General features: G+C 49.0%; 2 protein-coding genes across 2 annotated transcripts in view; one reads left to right on the top strand and one right to left on the bottom strand.

Moving 5' to 3' along the window:
• The window catches only part of MNT (MAX network transcriptional repressor), a 47,135-nt gene extending 41,957 nt beyond the window's left edge, over positions 1-5,178 (top strand). The window contains exon 6 of the mRNA XM_050909045.1: positions 985-5,178. Within this exon, the coding sequence (XP_050765002.1) occupies positions 985-1,700 (716 nt within the window). The 3' untranslated portion in view covers positions 1,701-5,178. The remainder of the gene's footprint in view (positions 1-984) is intronic.
• A 12,631-nt stretch (positions 5,179-17,809) lies between these two features.
• SGSM2 (small G protein signaling modulator 2) overlaps positions 17,810-23,298 on the bottom strand; it is a 61,748-nt gene continuing 56,259 nt past the window's right edge. The window contains 5 exon segments of the mRNA XM_050908897.1: positions 17,810-18,027; positions 19,470-19,637; positions 20,894-20,990; positions 22,310-22,419; positions 22,900-22,982. Of these exon segments, the coding sequence (XP_050764854.1) occupies positions 17,939-18,027; positions 19,470-19,637; positions 20,894-20,990; positions 22,310-22,419; positions 22,900-22,982 (547 nt within the window). The 3' untranslated portion in view covers positions 17,810-17,938.

Raw genomic sequence — 23,298 nt, 5'->3', positions numbered from 1 at the left:
AGCAGTCCGTAACCATTTGCAGCAGTTCCTTCAAATCATGACAACATTTGCTCTTGGCACTCTAGGCAGAAGATACAGCAGGTTCCAGGAAGGGAAAACCTGAGTTTTCTGGTTCATTCAGGCTTGTATTGGGCTCATCACCTTTGAACATACTCACAGACTCCAAGCGTAGGCTGACAGAAGTTGAGAGTAGGAGTGCTTTGTCAATAGGAGTGTCAGCCGTTCACCTCTCCAGCTGGCCTCTGCTGAAAATGATCGCTTCAAGCTACTACTAACCACAGAGCTTGCAAAAGGGAAGTGTCTTCCCTGGTTTTCCTGCTGCTTCTGTATCTTCTGAGATTTTTAATCTCTACTGCATGGCTGGCTTTAGAGCAGGCAGTGCAAGGTGCCCTGCTCGTCTTCCTGATCTGCACAGGGTCAGCATGTCCCTGCATTGCTTCATTAGTTCCTGAGCTGGACGAGAGTCCATTTTCCAGAACCAGACGAGGAACTTGCTGCCATATTTCTCCATGGCTGTTTCCTTCCTGCTCTGGGAGCAGAAGGGTTGGTGCCGATCGGTGGAACAACTGGACAGGAAAGGAAACCCTGCTCCTCTTCCCAGAAGGAGCCCTCTTCAGCCCAGACGGAGTTCAGCCCAGGTGCTCTCTGTCTGCCTCTGCTCACGTTGCTTCCCTTGCCTGCCGAGCGAGATCTCTCCGCCTGTTGTGAGCACCCCTCTCGAGCTGGGGCTTCGAGCTAGTCTCGCCTGGCTGGCTCCGGGTCCTTGGCCCACAAGCAGGGAGGAGAGAGCCGTGCCGTGCCGTGCCGTGCCGTGCCGTGCCGTGCCGTGCCGTGCCGTGCCGTGCCGTGCCGCCTGCCCGTAGCTCAGTGACTCCTCCTGCTGTTGTCTCTTCCGCCTGTGCTGCCTTTTAGGGAGGCTGGTTAGTCCAGTTCGTGCTCTGCTTTCTTTTTTATGGGAGTTTCTTCCTTTTCGTTTTTTTCCAGAGGGTGAAGACAACATGGATGAAGACATGGAAGATGACAGGCCAGTGAACTCATTACCAAAACTAACCCAGCGCCAGCACCCAGAGCTCCTGAAAGCCGTCCCTTCAAACGCTGCTTCCCACCACCCGGCGGTTCTGCCTCAGCACCTGTCCATCCAGCAGAAACAAACCCCAGCCCACGCACAGCCTCCCATCCAGACACAAGCACTGGTCCAGCCGCAGGCGATCGTCCCTGCACAGACTCACATCGTGGCGGCTTCGACAGTGCAATCGACTGTTATTGCCCACACCGCCACTACCCACGCTTCGGTCATTCAGACTGTCAACCATGTGATTCAGGGTCCACAGACCAAGCACATTGCTCACATTGCACCTTCCACGTCCAGCCCTGTGCAACTTACCACTGCTGCTCAGCCTATCGGCCACATCACTGTGCACCCAGCCACCATCAACCACATGGCCCACCTCGGCCAGCAGCTGCCCATCTACCCTCAGCCCGTGGCCGTCAGCCAGCCCGTGGTGAGCCATATTGCTCACACGATCTCCCACCAGCAAGTGAATGGAACCACAAATCTTGGCCAGCAAGCGGTGATGGCCAAGCCTGCTGTAGGAACCCAAGTTGTCCATCACCCGCAGTTAGTTGGGCAAACGGTCCTAAATCCGGTGACTATGGTAACCATGCCGTCATTCCCAGTGAGCACACTGAAGCTGGCCTAGAGGGGATCGTCCGACAGCGAGGTCTTTGTTGGGAACCTTTCCTAAACTCCATACATTCCAACCACGTCCAACTCCGCGGGAGGGAAGTGCAGAAAACGCCGAGCGGCAGGACGGCGGGCTGGGCTGTCCTCAGCCGCCCAGCAACCAGCCTGCCGCTGGCAGCGAGAGACGGGGCCTCTCTGCACTTGAATTTTGCTAATCCGAGAAAACTTCAAAGACAGTTGTTCATGGTGATTTTTTTTCCTTTTATGTGTAATCAGTGAAATATGGATATGATGTTCTTAAGACTTTAATTTTCCCCTTTTATGTGTTGCTTCTTTGTAGAATAAAAATTGCTGATCTCTTTATTGAGACATTGCGTAGAATGGGAAAAAAAAATCATAGAAGTCTATATTTATATATATGTGTGTATGTGTGTGTATATATATGTATATACATATATATATAAATATAACATTTGAAGAAGGCCTTTTGTAAGGTTGATTATTTTGCAGGATTATTAGACAAAATTCATTTTTGGAGGAAGAAGACAGAGTGTCCTCTCTAAACAAGAAACTTTAAGATAGATGGTTTGGTGGACCAGGGTACATATACAGTGACAAAAAAAAAAAAAAAGTTAAACCATGTTAAAGGTATTTCCCGTCAATATATTACATTTCAAAAAACCATCTAAAATCACTGTGACTTGTTATGGCATTTTAAGGAAATTCTCTGTCCTGTCTAATAAAAGGAAAAAGAATACACAACCGGACTTCATTTGTTGCAGTTTTATAAATGACTTGATTTTTATAGCTATGTCAAAAAAATAATGTTTTTTATTACTTTAATGGTTGACAATGTTTTGTTTGGATGGTTTTTTGGGGGTTTTGTTTTTTGTTCTGGCTTGGTTTTGCTGATGCAATAATGGATTTTGCAGATCTCTGTGCATGGCACTCCCCCTTTCAGGATTCCTCGTGCCAGTCCCAAGCCCCAGGATTCTTGGGTTCGTTTTTGTTTTGCAGAGGCAGATATTTCGTGCTGGCAACTTGCAATATGTTTATCTGGCCTGATAGAGCGGAACCTGGGACCAGAAGACCAACAGAAATTAAGTAGATTTGCTGCATGGGTTACTTTTCTTTGTTAGTTTGTTCCTGAACTGACCACGTTTTAGTGTGGGAGTCAGTGGATTAGAAAAGGGATAAATGTGGATGTGGTGATCTTCCAAAGTGCAAGCAGTTTTGACATCTTTTTTTCTTTGGGGGGAAAAGAAAAATCTAGTCTTGTGTAGGATAACGGTATGCTCCAGGAGATCAGTATGTATAACTTGTGTCTTACAGACTACAGTGAGACGTGCACCAAAGAACAACCCCTCATCCTAAGTGACCCTCTTGTTCGTCCTTTCCAGTGGTTAGGTCAGATCTCACTGAAGTCAATGGCAAACTCCCACGGAGTCACGAGAGGAGGGATATTGTTTGGCTCTGCGGGTGCTTGCCCGCCTGCCTGGGAGGTTGCTTAGGACATGTTTAATTGCTGACTGAATATTCTGGTCTTTGCACCGTTTTGTGTGTAGTACTGCTATTAATGATCTCTCTTCCGTCTTCCTCTCTTTTTAAAAACAAATACTCCGCAGTCCTTAATGCAGGCAAAATTCCTGCTGTAGCCAGCGGACGTTTTCCTTGGGGCAGGATGGGAGGATGGTCCCTGCTAGCATCTGACCAGGTACGCTTTGGAAGTGGCACCCGTTCAGAGGAGGAGGTAAGGTGGGGCTGAGCAGTCACACCTTCACGGTGCTGCCTGGCTACATCTAGTTTTGGGTCGAGAACTTCCACAGGAAGACGTGATCCGTAGTCTGCCCAAAATGCCCATTGACTCCAGCAGGACTTTTGCCTGCTTGTGGACTGCTGTGAATGGTGGCAGAGGTTTAATTACGAAAACTTGCCATTTCCATACCGTCCATGCTATGGTTGAAACTGTGCTGGAGGCAGGAGTAATTACTGCAAACAGAGATCAAGCGTGATTGTGCCTTCTGAGCAGACATGGCTGAGAACTGCATTAAATCTGTTTATAAAGCCCTGGGTTGCTCCGTAGTTAACACTGCTTTTTTTTTTTTTTTCCCCCTTGCATCCTTGAGTCCAGGAAGCTCTTGCCCGTGTTGCTTAGCACAGTTTCTACAGCAGAATGGACAAGTTTATACAGGTCGTTTGTTCTCACTCCTAGTGCACCATTAACACTGCGGGGTTAGCAGAATCGCCAGGGCTTTATTGTCTCCTTGTACATGCGGGTGCTTTCCCAAGGACGTTGTGTTTTGTGTGCCAGTATTTCGGAGATTGGTGTTAGGGATCAGGACAGTTGCTCCTCATCAGAAACTCTTGACAATTGAGTATTTGCAACAGGCTCATCTCCCTTCTTAGGAGGAACCGAGTGGCTTTGCCTTCTGTAGCTGCGGTAGAAGGGGGAGGAAGCATCTTTCTGTGTCTTTACTGTTCCAACTCATAAAATAATAAAATCGAGGCAGGAAGCTTCATTTCTAGTCAAGAGTGGCTGAGCTTATTGAAGGAGAAAAAGCCCGGATTGGGAAGCGGGGCTCAGCACATAAGCGTTGGCTGAGAGCCCCTCCATCCTCCCGACGTTGTTCCCTGTGTGCCGGTGTTGGTGGGACCTGCGGGATCAGCCCGCGCGGGTTGGTCCTGCTCTTCTTACATGCCGTTTTGCATGACAGCTTACTTTCTGCATTGAAAACTCTGCTCCCACCTTAACCCCCTTGGCTTCTTATCCCAAGATAGATCCTGGTAACTAGCAGCGACCCAGGCATACAGCTGCTCCGTGTTTTCCACAGTAAAAAGTGTAGGGGATGGAGAGAAGAGTTCCCATTTTATTTGATACAGGCAAATGAGCTTTCTTGTGGATTATTTAATGGCCTTTACTGTATGGACAGGTGATGCTGCTGACCTCCTCATCTTTTACTCCCTTATGGTTTAAAGGTAACAGTGTCACTACCCTGCTCACATATGAGTCCCGCATCTCTGCCAGTTTTTCTCTCCCCCTTGGAGTTGTGCAATGCCGTTATGTCTGAACCCCTTCATCGGTGTTAGCCTCCACTTGAAGAACGGCTTGTCCTGCTCGGCCAGCCTGTAAGCTGGTCCAGTCATCCCGGGTCTCATCTGCCTTCTCCACAGCTACCAGAAACGTTTCTTTGGGGGGTTTCTGTTTTTTTGGTTTTTATTTTTTTAAAGTCAGCAAACTTCTTTCTGTTCTGTGGGGAAAAGAGCAAACCACAGTCCTTCTTTCCTCGCATCTGTCATTCCTGCTCAGAAACTTTGGATTTACGCTAATGCTCTTAGAAATCATGTTCAGTACTGTATAACAAGGGGCACTTTAGAAATGTCTCTCCTCCTTTGATATATGTGTTTTCCCTATGGAGAAAGCTATATATAAATATATATATGTACACTTTGGGATTCAGAAGATCTAATTTGTCCCAAAAAAATCAATAAATATGAAGTTTACAAGAAATCTCTTCTGTTGTTGAATAATATTAGTTATTGGTAACCATACCATAGAAAAAGTAGCAAATGGGTTTTCTGTGTAGTTTTGAGAAGACTTTTCCGTCCTGTCAAGCCTGACTCAGAGCCTGTAGGTCACTGGAGATGCTTCCACCGAGGGCAGGCTCTGGGTCCGTCCCCTGCGGCGCTGTGCTTCCCGACCTCGCAGCCTGCGTGCTCCCCACGGCTCGTGTCACGTTACCAACAGCAAAAACGTGCTCAAAAGCTTCATCCGCGCTTAAAACTCAGCCAGCGCGGTCCTGTTTGTTTGGAACAGACACCAGCAGGTCTGTGTGAGCAAAAACCCTCGGACAGCTACGGTTACGTGGGAAAATACTCTCTTGCTTTCACAGCTTAGCCAGGCTGGGGAGCTGGATTGCACTGTCCCAGCAGATGAGCAGTTTTGCTCCTCTGAGCCGAGCCTGCCCGAGGGAGCCCCGCGGCTGCCCCGGTGCATGGCAAAGCCGGGTCGGCTGCCGAGGAGGAGCGGGCTGGCGGCCGGGCACGTCCACGGCTTTGCTTCAGGCTGGTTTCCACTCTCACCTGCCAAGTAAGTGCAGGCGGAGAGGAATAAACCCAAACTGCTACTTTAAAATTATCCTAAAAAGAGTTCTTACAGCTGACACTTTAGATATGGGAATGTATTCCTGACCTCACCAATAAAAATTAGCCAGAACCCCGTAGTTTAGCTTAGGAAGGGAAACGACCCGATGTCCCACGTTCTCCGCAGTCGCTTGAATGGGGTCCGAGAGGCAGCGGGTCAGGTCGGGCATCCCTGTGCATGTGTGTGTTGGTGTGCGCATCACTCTCCCACAGCAGGAGTTGGAAACAAGGTGTGTGTGAGACTGTTCTCTCTGAACTCCTCGGTCTGGTGACGGCACCAGCACCGGCACCAGCACCGGCACCAGCCAGTCACCGCCTCGTGCTGTCTGGTGTTTGCAGTGGTCCTGGCTGGAGCCGCTGCTGTCCTTTGCTCATCCTCTGATTGCTCAGGATTTCTAAAACCGATCAAAACAGGTGGGGAGGTCGAGGGAGAGGCAAGAGTTTAAAAAAGGCAGACAAATTACCAAAAGTAATTATAACCATTTTTTGCATGGTGTCAGGCGGACAAGCAGTAGGAATTTTTGAATTCCCAATTCATGAGCTGGGTTTTAAACCCCTGCTTAGGGTTACACTCCTGTCCCAGTACAGGGTGAGGGATGGTCTTGGCTGGAGAAACCTTGGCGTTATTCAGAGTATCAACAGTTGTGCCGCTGCTGCGTGCCCAGACCCAGCGATGGCCAGGCTCTCGGAGCAGCTTCCCCCAGGGCTCCTGCCACCGGCACCTCCAGCTCGGCCGGCGCGCCGCGGCGGTGGCAGCTGCCGAGGGCTTCATCGTCAAGTCTTGACTCATACCTTTCTCAGGCAAAACCCACGCTGATCTCAGGAAAGACTGAGGAGAGACTTGAGGATGCTGGCCCCTGTCGCTGGTGGCTGCTGCCCGCTTCAGAGTGGGCCACGGGGCGTGCAGTGCCTCACGTGCAGCCCGGCTCCCAAAGTTGAAAATGTCGTGCAAACTGCATCATTCTGTAAAACAAATCATTTTTATTTGAGTCTAAGCTGGACCATTGCCTTCAGCCTTCCTTTCAAACAAGGCCATTTTTCTGCTGGCATTTGGTTTGCAAAGAGCGAGAGAGGGACGGACGCGTAGCGGCTGCCGATGCACGGGGCAGCCCTGTTTCATCCAGCCCCAGTATTAAACAGCTTTGGTGGGTTTGAGAGCTAGTTTTTGACCAAAAACATTTCTTGTGCATTTTTCTTTTATGAAGAGGACCCACAGAGAAGGAATCGCATGCTTTGTCTGTGATTTGCATTCAGGAGCGGTGCACCCTGAAGGGGGTTGAGCAGAGGGGTTTGCTTGGGGAGGGGGACGATGATAACGTGGGGAGGAGCAGGGGCTGCCCTTCGCTGTCAGTGAGGCAGGCGAGCACCCTGCCTTGCTCACGCCTGGGCTGTTCGGGTCCCTGCAAACCGGCTGAATCAGAGGGGAGCAGGACGGCGGCTGTCAGGAGGGTTCTCCCATGCCCGTGGTGTTGCTGGGGTCGGTGGTGCCATGGTTCGCGGGCTGTTCCCCACACTGGTCCCGGGGTGCGTGCACAGCCCTGCCTGGTGAGCGGGACCGTGCTTTTTCCGCCCGGGTGGCAGCGGCTGCGTGCGGTTCCTGGGGCCGGGGGCACGGCGGGGACCCACCAGCAACCCACCTCTCACACCCGGGAAAACAGGGCTGAAGCCAAACCGCTGCTGTCGGGCTGCTTTTTCTGCACGTGCGTGTGTGTGTGTGTGTGTGTGTCCATCCGTGCTGGGGTTGAATACTGGGTGTCAAAGGCAAGGAGGGCTCGGCTGTCGCAGCTGGGCAGCCCCCCGGCCCCCGGCAGGATCGGGTTTTGTTTTGTTGAGCAGAGAGCTGGACAGAGGTGGTGTCCCTTCTGCAGAGGCTTCTGCTCTTTTAAAATCATACACAATTTGTCCGGGTAGGAAATGCACCACCAACTAATTGGCATTCAGCGTATTACCATGCGGGTCCAAAGACTGGCCAGGCTGCTGCCTGCTGGTGTTGGACTACTTATCTTTTTTTCTTTGTTTTAATTAAAAGTGGCCTTCTGTAACAAAAGAATAAAAGAAACAAAAAAACGTAAAATGCCTTTGAGTGGTTTAGGTGGAGGTGAGACTATTGCTGCTTGTGTCGGTATTGGTGTGATTGTCTGTATGCACGCCTGTTTATATACGTATAGACATTCAATGCAAGACTTTATCGTGTCTCCGATTTTTGTATGTAGCCTGTGTCTCTTTTGGACTGGTTTGCATCCTGAGTGAATTTTTTGCATTTAAAAAAAAAGTGTGAAAATTGTTCCGGGTTGGGTGGGGACAAGGGGTGTTTGGAGACCTCCCTTGTATGCCTGGGGAGGGAGGCAGGAGTGCCGGGGGAGAAGACGTAATTTGCCCGGTGTGATGGTGCAGTTGGTGCTTGTTTGGCCCCTTTGCTTTCTGTGATGTGTATGGAAGTGTCCCCAGCGAAGGTGAGCGGTCTTGGCCAGATAAATCAGTCGACCTCTGCTCGCCTGAGCAGCACGCTGGCTCAGTCTGTGGGCTTTTAGGCACTTGCTTCAGCTTAATTAGATGTGCAGCTGCACTGAGCTGGGACCTGACTGCCTTCAGGCTCTTGGAGATGGCGTGGAGGTGGGAGGTGCTGAGCACCTCGCAGGTGAGGCTCCTCTTAGACTTTGCCTCTGGTTTTTTCTTGAGTGAACAGTTGTTCATTTCGATCTTATTTTAATTCTAAAAGGTATTGGAATGAAGAAAGGAAAACTCATACTTCTAGCCTATTTTCCATCCCTTGTTATCATTTTGAACAGATTAAAATTGATTATAACACTATTTTTAGATTATTTCCTTCCTTAGTCAAACATCAGTTGTTAGGAACAGATGTTTAGAGTTAAGGAAAACAAGTTGTGGATAGGGTCAGTCACGGCATCTTTCTCTTCCTGTTATACAGAACTTAAAAATAATGATCCAAAACTTGAATTAGTAAAATACTAGCACAAGCACAGCATTGGATAGGCGCAGCCTTGGTGAACGTTGTGTTTGGCTGTTTCCACGCCGAGTCGCCAGGCCAGCGCTCCTTCTCGTCTGGAGCTGGGTAACGGTGTGCAGCAAACACGAAGGCCCCGCTCATTTATTCCCCGCTGCCCTGCACGGCCAGCGCCGGGGACGGTGCTGTTCTGCGCTGGGAATTACCGACCGTGGGATGCCGTTTTGCTCCCTCGGAGGGACTGCACAGCTGGTTCTGCTGTAGATCGAGATGAGGCCCATTAATTCGCACCCTTTCTTTGCACTGTGAAAATGAATTTGAGTGTGAAGGAGCGCTGGTGGTGGGACGCAGGGCCCTCCACGGCTCGCCGGGGGATGGACGCTCGCCTGTGTCAGCTCTTGCTTCTAGGGAAACACCCCAGACTCCCGTCCCGTCTCTGTACTGGGATTTTTCCCTGTCTGGCTGGTAGGCACGTCCTCCCCATGTTCTGTGTTCTTGTTGTGGAAGGTGCAGGCGCCCGTGCTGGCTGCGGTGCTCCACCATGCCGGACATTGGAAACGCACCGGCCAGTGCCCTCGCTGGCCGACAACCAGCACAGGGCTGTACGCTGCCAGAGAGAAATCCTGGTACGAATGCCTTACAGATACGCCTTAACAGTCTGATCCAAAAGAGTGTTTCTTGACAGAGGGAGAAATCAACTACTAATTGCATCCACCCAACGATTCATTTGCATCTGGTCAAGCACCAGCCTAGGCAACACTGGGTGAGGAGCTGTGGTGGGAGCGGGGACCTCCCATCCCTGCTGCCAGGGTCCCCCCACGTCTGTCACTGCATGTAACCACCCTCCTGGCTAAAAGCATTTGCCTTGATCCTCGCTGCGCTCTTTGCATTAGGAATGTTTCACTGAAGATGCTGATTGTAAGTGCAGAATTGCTGCCAGCGCTGGCCACTGAGTCAAAGCCCTGGAGACCTGTTTGCCTCCCCCTGCACATCACAGGAAAGCCAACGCATCGGCACGCACTCACACTGGGCAAATGCAGTCTTTGTTTACAGTGAGGACGTGTCACTGTGTTACCAATTTATTGAAATACTAAATATTGAAAAACCTAGACTGTAAAGATTTTTATGTGTTTGGATACATCTGCTATGTGAAAAAACAACTAATTTTGTACATATTGTATTTTTACTATTCAGCTGTACTATACTGGCTCTTCATGCTCAAGAATTTAGGTATCCAACATGAATAATATCCATGTAATAAGCACTTGCCTGAAATAAATATAAAACTGAAATAAACATGCACTGAAATCTGAAACAGGATTCTGCATTTTCCTCCTTGTGCTTTGCATGCAGATATTTCACTTTATTTGCAATTTGCCAATTATAAGAGCAATGCTTTCTCTCCATACATAGCCGTAGCTGCCCCTCCAGATGCGCGTTATTGAGCAGCAGGTCTGGACCTCTCCCGGACCTTCTCCCGTGTGTGTGTCCGGATCAGGCAATGCCACGCTGGGGGAAAAGCAAGCGCTCTTTCCAGCTTCCAGAATTTATGAAAACTTGGAAAATGGACGTGACTCGAACATCCGCCAGCAAAGCAGCTGTAATTTATTGGCATCCTTTAGAGAAGATTAAGATGTAATATCTGTTGAAAGTGTGAGCGGGGGCGGTCGGCCATCGATGCCGCAGCGCTGTGAGAGCTCGGCAATACGCCGTCCCGCCATCGGCCGCGGGGCTGGGTGCTGGTGAGCCAGACGGGCTCTTTTTGTGGGTCACCGTTCACATCCCCGCGGTCCCCCGCTGTCATTGTTCATCTTCGCTTGGGCACAGGACTGTGACTCGGTTGTCGAAATCGCAACCCGTGTCTGCACTACTACGTCGGGGCTTTATGGCAGCAGGAGACCCAGAGCGCCTTCGAGCTGTGGCTCTCCCTCAGCTGGGCAGGGCTTGGGGTCCTTTCCGGGCAGAGCCCCTGAGATGTGACGTCCTGGGGTCCGGGTGTGCTCCCCAGCCTTGTCCCAGGGCTGCCTGCTCGTTATTGTCAGAAGCTGGTCGGGGGGTTTCAGGGACAGTCGTTCTCACATGTCATAGCAACCTTGCTAACACTGTTAATTAGCAGTTTAATTAATTTTAATTAGCTAGCAGTTGAAAGACTTAATAGTCTTGATGCTGTACAGCTGTTGTTCCTCCTATTTGCCGGTGCCCCGTAACCAGCCCTTCTCTCCGCTCAGCCAGGACTCGGGCCAGAGCCCTGCCGCAGCCCACCCCAGCCCGCCGGTGCTGCAGGCCCGGCTGAGGCCTCCGCCAGGCCCCGCCGTCCGCTTTGGTGCTCGTCAGCGCAGCGCGGTGACCGCGGCCGTCAGGTGAGGCTCCCTCCCCGCCGGAGGACGGTGCTGGGCACCGCACCGGGACCGTCCCGTCCACCTTCGGCAGCTGGAGCCGTGTTGGGGCCTCCTTCCTCCGCGGTGGGTGTGCTCGGGGAGGGGGGATTTGCAGGGCCCAAGCCCGTACGGTAAGGAATTGGAAATACAGCCTGGCTCGACCTTCTTCACCTAACTCGGATTTAAATGCTCTCTCCTGCAGATGATGAAGCCGGTGTCCCAAGTTTTCCTGGTTTCCTTGCCTCCGGTACGTGGACGTGGAGCCCGGTGAGGCGGAGCGCGGGCGAGTCAAACCTTTATGGCAGCTTTGGCGGTAGCGGGACTTCTGTGCAAGGTGGGGGGGGTCTGGCTGGTCCCCCCAGGGGGGCCGGGGCACGCTCAGCTCTGCAGCCGGCGGAGACCCGGCCGTGGCTTCCCCAGGGTGCTTGGGAGCCGCCGGCCAGAGCGGCTTCGCCTTGGAGAGGGGCTGGAGGGTGGCATGGAGGGCGGCGGGAGCCGTGCCATGGCCGGGCCCCGTCTCCTCTGTTCCACGGAGCTGAGGAGCCGCGGCCTCGCAGCGAAGCCGGTGAGTGCGGTGGGGGGGGACGGCACCGGGCAGGGGCTGGTCCCCGCCGGCCGGAGGGTGTGGGAGCCGGAGGCGTCCCTGGCGGCGGGGGGGGCTCGGGGGGTCTCAGCGGCCGCGGGCAGCCGCCGGGTGCTGCTGAGCTCTTCAGAGCCGCCACGGCTGCACCCAGGAAGGGATTTGGGGGTGTTTTTCCTCCACCCAGTGTCCCGGTTAACACTGAGGCACGGCGTTGTTTTGCAGCGATTTGCAGGGATTTGCAGCGCTGCTGCTGCAGTTCTTAATAATTTTGCCGTTGGTTTCCTCGTGCAGACCCCCACCGGCACCCCGGCACCTCCGGAGCTCTCCTAATTATGCCGAATTTGATTTCCAAATGCAGCCCTTTTGCTGAAACATTGCTACGCTGTTTTCAGGCTGCCCTGTCGGCCCTGCGAGGTGCCTGCATTGGGTTTGGTTAATTAGATGCTATTAAATAGCCCAGGTAGTCCGATAACTTGCTGTCATCTGTACGGAAATGGCCTGTCCTCTCTCTTGACATGGCTTGTCAGACATGCAAGAGACTGTTCATCAGAGTGTTATAATCTGGTCTCTAGCCAGACTTTACAGTGGATCTGAATAAACCATGTTCTGAGAAGGGAAACAATGTCTTTTTAGGCTGAAAGAGCAAAAGCAGTTGGACTGAAACTCTGCTAGTGCTGTTGATTGCTCAGCTGGACGGGCTGGTGCTGCCTCGGCGGCACCTGGGCACACACCAGGCAGGGTGTTAATGGTGACCAGTGAAGGAACTGGTGGGCTGAATTGCCTGGTTGCAGGACACCTGAGCAGAGGCACCTCAGAAGGGAATGGTCAGCTCTCTGCAGTCCTCAGCAGTTATTTTGGCTTCTCCACCCCCATCAGAGGTTGCTGGTCATGCCGCATAACAGCCGATAAGCTGCTGTAGGCTTTAGCACACTTGGATGAATGGATTAAGGAGGCACTTTTCAGGCTGCAATGTAGAAAGCACATTTCACTGTGATTCTTCTGTGGGGGGAGTACAATGTGACCTTCAAGTTGCAAAGTGGCAGAACCTGTGACTTGACAGGAGCAAAAAAATAACAACAACTATTGCAGGTTGCAGGGCTGGTAAGGTTGTTAAAAGTGTCACTGAACTGTAGCAAATGTTGGTCCAAGCATGCATCCAAAAAAACTCCCAAACAAACAAAAATCAAATGTGGAGGGTGTGTGTGTGTACACGCTCTCTAGTACCAACCTGTCAGGCAAGGCAAAGCGCTCAACGGGTTCGTCACTGCCCAGGTCACAGCTGGTTTTCTTACGTCCAGGAATTTCAAAAAAGAGTAAGATGTGGCGGGGAAATGTTCACTACAAAAGGGCTTGGCTGGGGCTTGGGGCTTTTGGCATTTTTCTGTGTGTTTCTGCCGATTTGCTCGGGCAGGGTGATGTGCCAGGCTGCTGTTAGGAGCCAGATCGAGCCCGTTGTCTGAGGGGGTGGAAGGCACCGGGCGCATTCAAAGGGCAGAGTTCAGAGCCAGAAAGATTCGTGAGGCTGCGATCGCCGTGACGCCCTTGGATGTGTGTGTCCCCCTGCCCAAAATGTCAGCTTTCTCAGGTGGCTCTCTTTGAGCTATTTATGGGGGAGCGGGGGAACTCCTTCATACGCACACAGAGGGTGGGGGAAAGCAGGCAGCCCCCCCGTCCCCGGGCTGACAGCCTCATCTAGTGGCAGCTGCCAGCACAGGGTGTCCCCTGCCCCGGGCTCCCGGCAGCCGCCGAGGCCCCGGAGTGTTAGAGAATATCCAGAAGGAAGAGCAATGCAAAACGCTGGTCAAGTGCTGGCACTACGGAGGCGAGGCTTTAGGAAGCCTGGTTCAAAGCTCGGGGGGGGTGAAGCGTCGCCTACCAAAGCCAGCGCTGTTCGCGTGCTTGCGTGGGGTTGGCTTTCTGGTTTTGGTTTGTTTTTTTTATTATTTGGGAAACTGAAAAGCATTTCTAGGTGAGCTTCTGAAAATGGAAAGCAGGCCTTGGACAAATTAATAGGATACTGTAAGGTGCGGCACTAAACTCTAAGGGCCAAAGTTGCTGTGTTTGGCAAAACTAGTGGTAGAGTGGAGAAAGGAGCTGGAACCTCACCGGGCTGCCAGCGCTGGCTCCGGGTTACAGAAAAGGGGCAGGAGATGGTTGACATCTCTTTTGGTTTGGTTTTCGTCTGGCAGCCAGGACAGTGAGACTTTCATGGTGATGAAATTTCATTGGGATGCTGCATCTTGCTGAAGTGAATTCCTCTTGCTGCAGGGACTCTGCAGCTTTGGGCGACAACTGTCTAAACATCTACTTTAAAAGTTTCTGAGAATTTGCAAAAAGAATGCTGGGGGCTGAGTGTGGTATAGGAAAGCAAGCCAATGTGTAATCCCAGCTGTAGTAGCCACCTCTCCCTGCCCACCCCAGGTCCCAGCATGTAAACAAGATGAAGGCAGAGACAGCAGCACTGCGAGATTGTTTAAGCCAACGTGTCATTGGATACACTTCATAAAGGGCTTATCCTCTTTTATAAGGATAAATACATGATTAACAGCTGTAACAGTCATGAGCAATGGCTGAGGGATGGCTGCACCTGCCCCAGTAGAGAGGCATTTGTTGGGCATTTTTACAGTAGAATGGGGAAAAGCTCCATTATCCCCCAGGGACCCACCTCTGGGCAGAGCTTTCCAGCCTAAAAACCTGGAAAATCGCTGCAAAAGCTGCCAGCAGCAAACCAACCCGCGGGTAAGACGGCAAGTTCTGAAAAAGGAAGCGTCTGTCCCTGCTACAGAACAGAAGCAGCCGGAGGACTTTAAAGAGGTTTGAAGGGGAGACTGGGAGCGATGGGGGAGGATCTCTCCTGGAAGCCCAACAGCTCGGCTAGATTTAATGCTAGCTGCAGCACGATCAGGCCTAAAATTGCAGGATGAAACTTTATTTTTTAACACTTGTCATAGGCCTGCTTCTGCTCCCACTCCTTCCCCAGGGCTGAACTGGCAACGGGCTCGGCATGTGACTATAGGTGCTCTTAGGCATGCACTGCGTGTAACTTAAATCTACCCTTAAAGTCATCTAAGGGACATTAGCAGTCCATTTGGTGATGACCTACTTACTTAAAAAATACCGCTCAGTACAATAGCCCATGCACGCTCGTCACAGAAACGTTAATTACATATTGCACGCTCTTCCCAGACAGCCCTGTCCTTAGGACTCCCTGTTCTGTCTCTGAAATTACCTTGAGGGGGAGAGAAATCGCTTCCAAAGACATCCACAGAATGCTTTGACGATAAGTATTTATTCATATGTTACATTTAAACATAAATAATTGAGCAATAGTCTGCTCCCAACAAAAATAAATAAGTCAATACACAATATTCATAAAATACAATTAGACAGAATGTTATAACAAATACAGCAAAGTTCGCAGAGGTTTGTGGTTTGTTTTTTTTAAACAGAGTTGTATAGTACATTCCCAACATACCAAAGAAAAATAGTGCAGTTTTATTTTTTACATCACTTCCTCAGGCTCTGAGTTGGAGGCTTTTCTCGCTCTTGTCAATTTTCTAAAAAATACTATTTCAGTTTTCAAGTGAACAGACAGACACACAAACTGAAGCGCTTTTGCGACCTTTCAGCAACCATGCACTGGCCTATAAAACAGTTGGACACACAGCTATAAATAATAATGAGATCAGACTGCGAGCATGCCTGCCGCACGGCTTCTTGGCTCCTGGTGCCGAGCACACCCTGACTCTTGGAGGCGCGGGGGCGGGCGGGCGAGCTTATCATAACTTTTTCCTTCTGTGACTCCCACTGTTGTTATTTTAGCACTGCTATGCGCAGAAAGGGGGTTTCCTTCCCAACAGCCTCCTCCGCAGCACCCGCCTCGGAACTGAGTGGGCTCATCTGTTCTCACTTCTGCTACGTGACCGCGATGCTCGTGAGCCCAGAGAACACCTCGCTCGTCACTGAAGGTGTCTGGCTACACCAGCGACGGGGGAACTTTTGGTTTGGGTAATTTTATTTTTTTTTACCCTCCCTTCAAATTTTTAGAGACCGATTTAAGGGAGGGCTTGGCTATTGAGCTGAGCAGCACTTTGTGTGCATTTTTTCCCTTTTCGGACTATTATTTCCCATTTTTAGTTTACTGCAATCATAAAGAAAGATCTAAGCACAGATGGTCTTTCTAGAACCAAATCTACCTTTTTCTTGTGCAAGTGACGCTCAGCTCATGAGGACGCCAAGGCAGCACTCCCCTCGTGCAAAGAGCAAGGGGGCCCATTGCTCGGGGAGTCACAAGACCAGATTTACTAAAGTAAATACCCCCATCACTATTTGAATCTTCAAACAGAATAATTTTATTCCCTACACCTCTTTTTGCTAAAATCTGATTTTAAAAGCTCATGCGAGCTGATCTAATTCATGTAAACTTCTCTGAGCAACCTGGTGTAGTTGAGGATGTCCCTGCGTGTCGCAGGGGGCTTGGACTCGGTGACCTTTAAAGGTCCCTTCCAACCCAAACCGTTCTGTGAGTCTATGAAAAGCATACAGAGTTGTTGTCTCTACAAGGTTCAATGGAAACAAAGCTGTGTAACCCTGTCTGCTCTGAAGGATTAAAAAAACCAAAAAAAAGCAGAAACACAAAAATTGAGATTCAAACTCTTCTTTTTTTTAAATCACTAAGGTTCTGATGGCAAAGGGTGGAATACTTTGGAATACTTGAAGTGCTTACGCTAAGTCCCTAGGTTTTCTAGGAGCACAGGTCACAAGTATCCGTGAAATCTGCGGCTAACCCCGTTAGCAAAAACCTGCTCCCTCCCCTCCCTTTCTCTCGCTGACACAGAGATACACTTTTACTCAGAAACAACACGCACCGTGGGAAGGTAGGTAGAGTATACGCGATAATTTTATACGGAGCGATGAAGTGCTAGGACAGCAACAGACCTGTGTGCAGCTCCGGGGCAGAAGCCCAGCTAACTGCCCGTCACCTCTGCTCTCTACGCAGGATGGGGTGAAACGTATGCTGCTACTTAAAGCATGCGGCCAAGCAGGAAAAGAAGTGGCACAGAACTTTCACGGGGCGCATGGACGGCTCTACGAACCAGCACGGTGGTGCAGCAAAGTGGATTGGATCCTGTGCAACAATTTCAACTGCTTCATCTGGCAAGTGCTGATACGTGCTTAGGTAGACGAGCACCTGGTTTGCGTTCGCAGGATCCCAAGGAAAGTCCTCCCGGAAAGCTCTGCAGAGCGGGGAGGAGGAGGAGGCTAGTAGTGTGCAGTGAGTAATCTGGAGGAGGTGAGGCTCTGCTGTGTCTGCTCTGTAACGTAGGATCTGAACGTCACGGCACTCTGCACAGACGCAAAGAGCGTGGGAGCTGCTAACATGAGCAGGGGACCTGTTTCTGTGCGCTAAACTTGTTAACCTGAACTACATTAGGCAGATCTCGTCATCTGGGAGTATTCGCAGAGTAAATTTGCAAAGTAAAATGAAGGCATGTCTGTGGCATGTGTAGGCCATGAAGAGTCAACAGCATGAGCTTGTCAGCAAAGGCTAACCGATGTTTTTAGCTAATGTTGCCAGATCTTCACTGCTCCCATTAACCATGTTATTTACTTTAAGGCCATTCTCCCAGCTGGTAACCTTATTTACTTTAATTGCTGCTAAATACAAAGCCAAATGTTTTAGCAACAGGAGCTCACAGGCATTCTCTTCCATGTTCAAGGCATAGACAATGAGTCCACGAACACGCTCCTCCGAGGACCCAAGTCAATGCTTGCACCACTTGAGCGAGTGCTGGATCCGGCCTTACCTCCATGAAAGGTTCTGGCAGAGCACACAACGCGCATCCAGGCTTTAAAGGTGCAGTAAGTCAAAATATAAATGTTCTAGTGTGTCAAATTCCCCCCTTTTTAATATCTCAAATATGTAGACAGACGGTCTTCTAGAGAGGGAAATAAGAGAATGCAAAAAGATTTTGTCTAGAAATACAAAGTGAGCGTAACAAGGACTATCAAACACAAACCTTATCTGGTGAAGGAAAAGTTCTGGTTTTAAAAGTCTGTTACAAATCTCTTTGATATTTATTACATTACATGGAAGATGCAATTAAAACACCATTTTGAAGTTACAGTGCAAGAAATGCTCCATCCGATAGCTCACAACAAGGCCCACAGTGACAGTCTGTTCATTATCACTTATTTTCAATCAGGGTCTGCACTTTGTAGACAAGGTCTCTTGCTATCCTCAGAATTTCCTCGGCATTATGATGCTCTGCCATTTCTAAAAGACACAGACAAACATTCTTAACTGTCAGCGGCAGGAACTTTTCTGCCCTAGCATTGATATTAATGTAGCATTAGCATTAAGTAAGTAGTGTAACATTAGCAGCAATCCAAAAGCATTGCAGGGGGTTTGGTTTGTAGAATTAAAGACAGAGTAAGCAGATGAATCCCTTAGTGCTGTAGGTCCTGGCACCAAGATCTAATCCTTCTGGTGTCAGTTCTCTTGTTGCAGAAATCCCAGTGCCCTGCGACCCCAGAGCAGGGATGCGAGGTCTGTACCCGCACGTGCCTGTGAACAGCCCTCCTGGCATCTCGGAAATGTAAAGCTGAACTCAGCTTGATCAAAAGAGACCTCTCCAGGCGGGGACTATTGCTGGAGTGCCTGGGAGGCAAGTGATAAATACAATTAAGAAGGGCTTCATGTACATGGAGCGACGTGCCCACATAGTTCCACCTGCAGACGTCCGCACTCTGCAGCTTGAAGTAAGATCAGAAAGTAGCTCTCGACAGACCTGAATCCTCAGTTCCACAATAAACATTTCATTCAGCTTAGGCAAGTACTGGGTTTTTTTTTTTTCTTTGTTTTGGGGGTGTGGGGTGTGGCTTTTTTTCATTTTTTTGGTGGTGGTTTCTTTTTTTGAGGGAAGCATTAATGTATAGCTTTGGAATAAGGGTGGCTGAGGCAAAAACAAAACCAAATTTGAGGCTTCTGGAACAGATGACTGAAAGCCAGAGCATTGATAATTTAGTAAATTACTGTGATTACACAAAATTGTTTCCAAACCTCTTAAAATATCCTAGCAGGGAGCACCTGTTTAGGACTAACTTGCATTCTGCAGCCAGGAAGAGACCTAGCTTGCTTTGGCAGAATACTTTTTGCTCTGGCAGTAGATGTTGGCTAGCATCTATGGACCACTACGGTAAGCAATCAACCATGGAAGTGGTTTGGGATGTTTTGCATGAACAGTTGCTTATATGTTTCAGCCTCAGCAGGGTCAAGCCCTGTAAACAGAAAAGACTCTGGCAATCTTAAAACCTGCGAGAGACTTCTGCAAAAAATTAAGCAACGTTTTAGCGTCTCCCATTAAACCAAGGGCAAACAGTCACCGTGGCAAATCTTTTTAACAGAAATTGTGAAGCTTGCTTTGTGGTAAAAATTACCACTGACACTGAAAAAGCTACCATCTTCTGTGGTCCATGCAGCTCTTAAAACACTGTTGTTTGTGTGTGCCAAGTCAGATCTTCAGGAAGCCTGTGAAAACCTGGGCTCTTCATTTACATGAAGGGGTAAGAGATTCAGAGCTTAAAATGACCAGGGGCTTGTCACGGCAGCAGACTTGTCACTGCACAACTGCAGACAGTCTGAGTAAGGGAGAAGGAGCAAACTCTCGTTACTTGCTTTTTGTCAAAATGGCTCTCTTAAAAAAAAAAGTCTCTTACCATTAAAAAACTTGATGATATCAGTGAAGTCCATGTTGTTATCACGGATAATCTCTCGATAAACTTCCACAAGTGCTAAGGCAATGAAAAGGACAAAATGTTCTGAAGAGATGTGCTTTGCTGCCCAAATAACTTCCCACACTGTAAATACATCCTCGTACAACAATTCTGAATGGGAATAAACATTACAAGAGCATCTGATTATTCAAATTGACCATTTCCCCCTCTCTAACTAACGTCTTACAGGCCTTATGCAGACATGAATAGTACTTGACGACGACTCCTTTTCCTCTCCCCCTCTCCTCCAGCCAACTCCTGTCACTTACTTGTGCAAGTATGGCAACAGAATTGGCTTTAAAGGAAAATTAAGAAGGAATGGAGGTGTGGTGGTGCAGACTCTACCCCAGGAAGATGCCTAAACTGCAGTGACCACGCGATAGCAGCACAGGTAGGCCCATTTGCTCTAGGTAGGGCTACCTGACAGGCTGCAAATCTGAACACGTATCCAGGGCCCCCTTCTTGGCTTTGCAGTGGACCTATCAGTGCTAAAGCTCTGCTATTTTTAATTGGCAACAATTAATTGTATAGCAGATGTGCGTAAGCTAGGTCTACGCATGCTGCAATTCAGATATGACCCATGGAAGCTTTGTCTTCTTGAACCATATAGGCTTGTCTTCTGCCCAGTCTGTGACAGTGAGGTCCAGGGGACTGGATGTGGGGGACAGGCAGTTCTCTGTGAAGGACTAGGTAGAGGGTTTACTATTCAGTTAAGAGTCACAATTCCTCCCCCCTCACTGTCAGATAGTTGCTCGTAATAAATAGCTGATGGATGTGTATCATCTCCCTCTATCACCTTTGTGCTTTAGGGTATTTGAGAGGGATGTCTTCCTGTGATTCTTGCAGATCAGTCTGTAACTCAAAGGAGCTACTGACTTGCCTGATAGCAAGATGGGTCCCTCGATGATAAGCAGCTGCTTCTGTTAGAGTGGGGTGGGTGGGTGGGTGTGCTTGCGCAGGGATCCTGAGATCCTGGGCTGCTCCCGCAGCATATAAAGTACCTCACTCGGCAAAGTACAACAGCTCCTGAGCTATTGCTGAGCCGCTCCTTGTTACCAAATGGATTAGAAAGGAGGTATCGAAGCTTACAAAGGAGCATGATCAACTTGGGATCACCTCCTTGAGCAAACAGGTATTTGCACTGAGCAGAAACTTGGCTCCAACCACATTATCAGGAATTTACAACACTCCTTTCTAAGCTTTGACTTCATTCCAGTGCTAGTTCATCTCTGAGAGTTGCATTAGCTTTCCTAGCTACAAACTTCTTGTCAGCCTAGCTGCTACTCACCGTCCAGACATTTAGACCAAACCACAGAGCTGTTCACAGTTTTGCACAACTCTAAACTATAGGCATAGAACATTATTACCTCTTTTAAAGTCAAGCAGGAACCAGCGATAGCAGAAGTAAAAGTGAGTGTAATCTCCATTCTGGTGCATCAATTCAAAAAGCTCTGAGTCTAGAATCTAAAATGCAAAACATCAGCTGTCAGTATCTTGTCTGAAAGTAGCCGGGATCAAAGGTGTCGGAGTCTGGTTAAGACTTCCACGCTGCTCTTTATCATCCGATCCTGTGGTTAGTCAGAGCAGCTGCTTCGCACAGATACATCCTTTTACTATGTGTTTGCAAAATGCCTGTGATGTGGGTGCCCTGACACAGCCTGATGAGGTGGAGAGTTACTGCCGTGCAGGTATGAGGTGACAACAGTCAATCTTCACTGTGATTTTAAAGGTCCAAGCAGCAAGTTACAGATCCTACTGACTTTGAACAAGTGGCAAATTTTCATCTTCCCACCCAGCTCTACTCTCAGATTGTAACATAGGAGCTGGGGTGCAAAGACTGAAATCCGTTTACCTGGGGAAAAGAAGGAAGAGAGGCTTTTTCATCGCAAGTTTGTAATTCTGATGAGCAGTGGCACAGTTCCACACGGCAACATCTAAGCTCTCTGGAACTGAACGACTACTTGCCAAATGTCTAGTAGATGTCTTAAATGTGTAAGTACATCTGTAGTCATTCCTCACAGATGTCATCCTAAGGGCTGCTGGATAAGCAGGGTGGCATCCTCTGACAGTCTTGCTGCTCAACAGAAACACTGCAGCCATGTGTTCGTGTGCTGCCTGCATTTGCCGCGCTGGCCATCATCTTTGTTGACTGACCTCTATTTTCATTATTTTTTTAATATGCCACCTATCAAACCAAATAATGGCTTATCCTGATAGTTTTCACCCTTCTTTATGCTAATCTTGCTCAGGTGCCTGGTGCTTTCTGGAGTGGAATGTCTAGGCCTTAAATCTGTCCAGAAAAACCCCGTTCAGCAAGCATCCTGTGTGAATACAAATATAGCGGTGGTCTATTTAAACTTGTAAGAAATTAAGTTTGTGCCACAAATACCAGTGTTTTCTCTTCCAAAAAGCAGTGAAGACTGGATCGTACCGCTGTGTGTCACTGACTTCTGTTGGAGCTGGGCTGAGCCATAAATGGGAGTCATTACATTGCGTAGCTGGTGTACTGGAGGCAGACGTTTGGGGGTTTGTTTTGTTTGGCAAGTTAAGACGAACTGACCTGCTCTAATACAGACGCTTCACTGTGACAGCAAATGCTGTCCCCTGAGGAGCAGCAAATCAGTTTGGGGCTGCATAAAACAATTCGTATCCTCCCCAGTTCTGAAGTACCAGCTGACTAGGAACCCCAGTCACTGGAGTTCCTGCCCTTCACCGTGGCATCAAGCTAGCTCTGAGCCTCTGCCACAGCCTCGTCTTCTTTCAAGTAAGATTAAAAGACTCACTTGGATTAGGGACCGCATGTTGGCAAAGTGTGTGTCCATAGCACCTCCGTTGGGGAAGTTCTGGCTCATCCTCTTCATCAGGTGGCTGAAGCAGCTGTAAGCCAGCTGATCTGCAGATACAATGTGGAACGCTCAGTGTTGCTAATTGTGTGACTCCCCTGAACCAAAATAACAAACTGCACGGCAAGGGAAAAACGGGGTTTCCCCTTTGCTCTTCCCTAATCCCATCACCAGTATTTAGATGAAACAGAAGATAGTACCTGACTCTGGACCATTTTTACTAGTTATGTTTCAAAAGAACCCTGCTTGCAGTTGACTTTTCAGCTTCAGCAACTGCCAGAACACAGCTGCTTTGAACATTTAGTGAAATTTAATCTGGGAGTCAGTGAGTGAACAGGGAATCCCCGAGGTACGCCTGTTAGCCATTTCAACAACAGCCACATGTAGAGAAAATACGAATCAAGGGCTGCAGGTTAGATTTTCCTGGTCAGCTAGCTCTGGTTAAGGCATACAACTTCTTCTGAAACACCATTTCTAAAGAAAGACCTCCCTAAAGATACCAACGGGTTCCAAAAGAAAACCCTTCCTACCATTGTCAAGTATAACCATCAAAGGAGCCAGGAGGTCACACATGCCTTGAACATAACCAACTTCTAGGTGCTCCCAAACATAACTGCAGAAAGAAGAAAACACAAGAGATAATAGGATTAAAAATCCTCTTGCTGCCTAGTGGCCTCAAAAATTTGTCTTACACCTAAAATACAACTCCTTTTGGAAGCTTTTAAGTGTCTTGTTCTAGAGTGCTGTAAAAGATAAAGCTAGAAGTCCAGAGGACTACAATTCAAATCTTCCAACACACTGGTATAAAATGATGAGTATTTCTGCTGGTTTTTTTCAGGAAAATTCCTAAAGGCTTTATAAACAATCCACGATGAGGACAGAGCAGCATGTGAGACAGGAACATCTCTTGTAATGTGACTCTTGCTGTA

Source organism: Gymnogyps californianus, chromosome 20, assembly GCF_018139145.2.
Source record: "Gymnogyps californianus isolate 813 chromosome 20, ASM1813914v2, whole genome shotgun sequence".
Lineage (NCBI taxonomy): Eukaryota > Metazoa > Chordata > Aves > Accipitriformes > Cathartidae > Gymnogyps > Gymnogyps californianus.
Note: the sequence above shows the minus strand (reverse complement) of the source record. Positions and strands in the feature narration are given on the sequence as shown.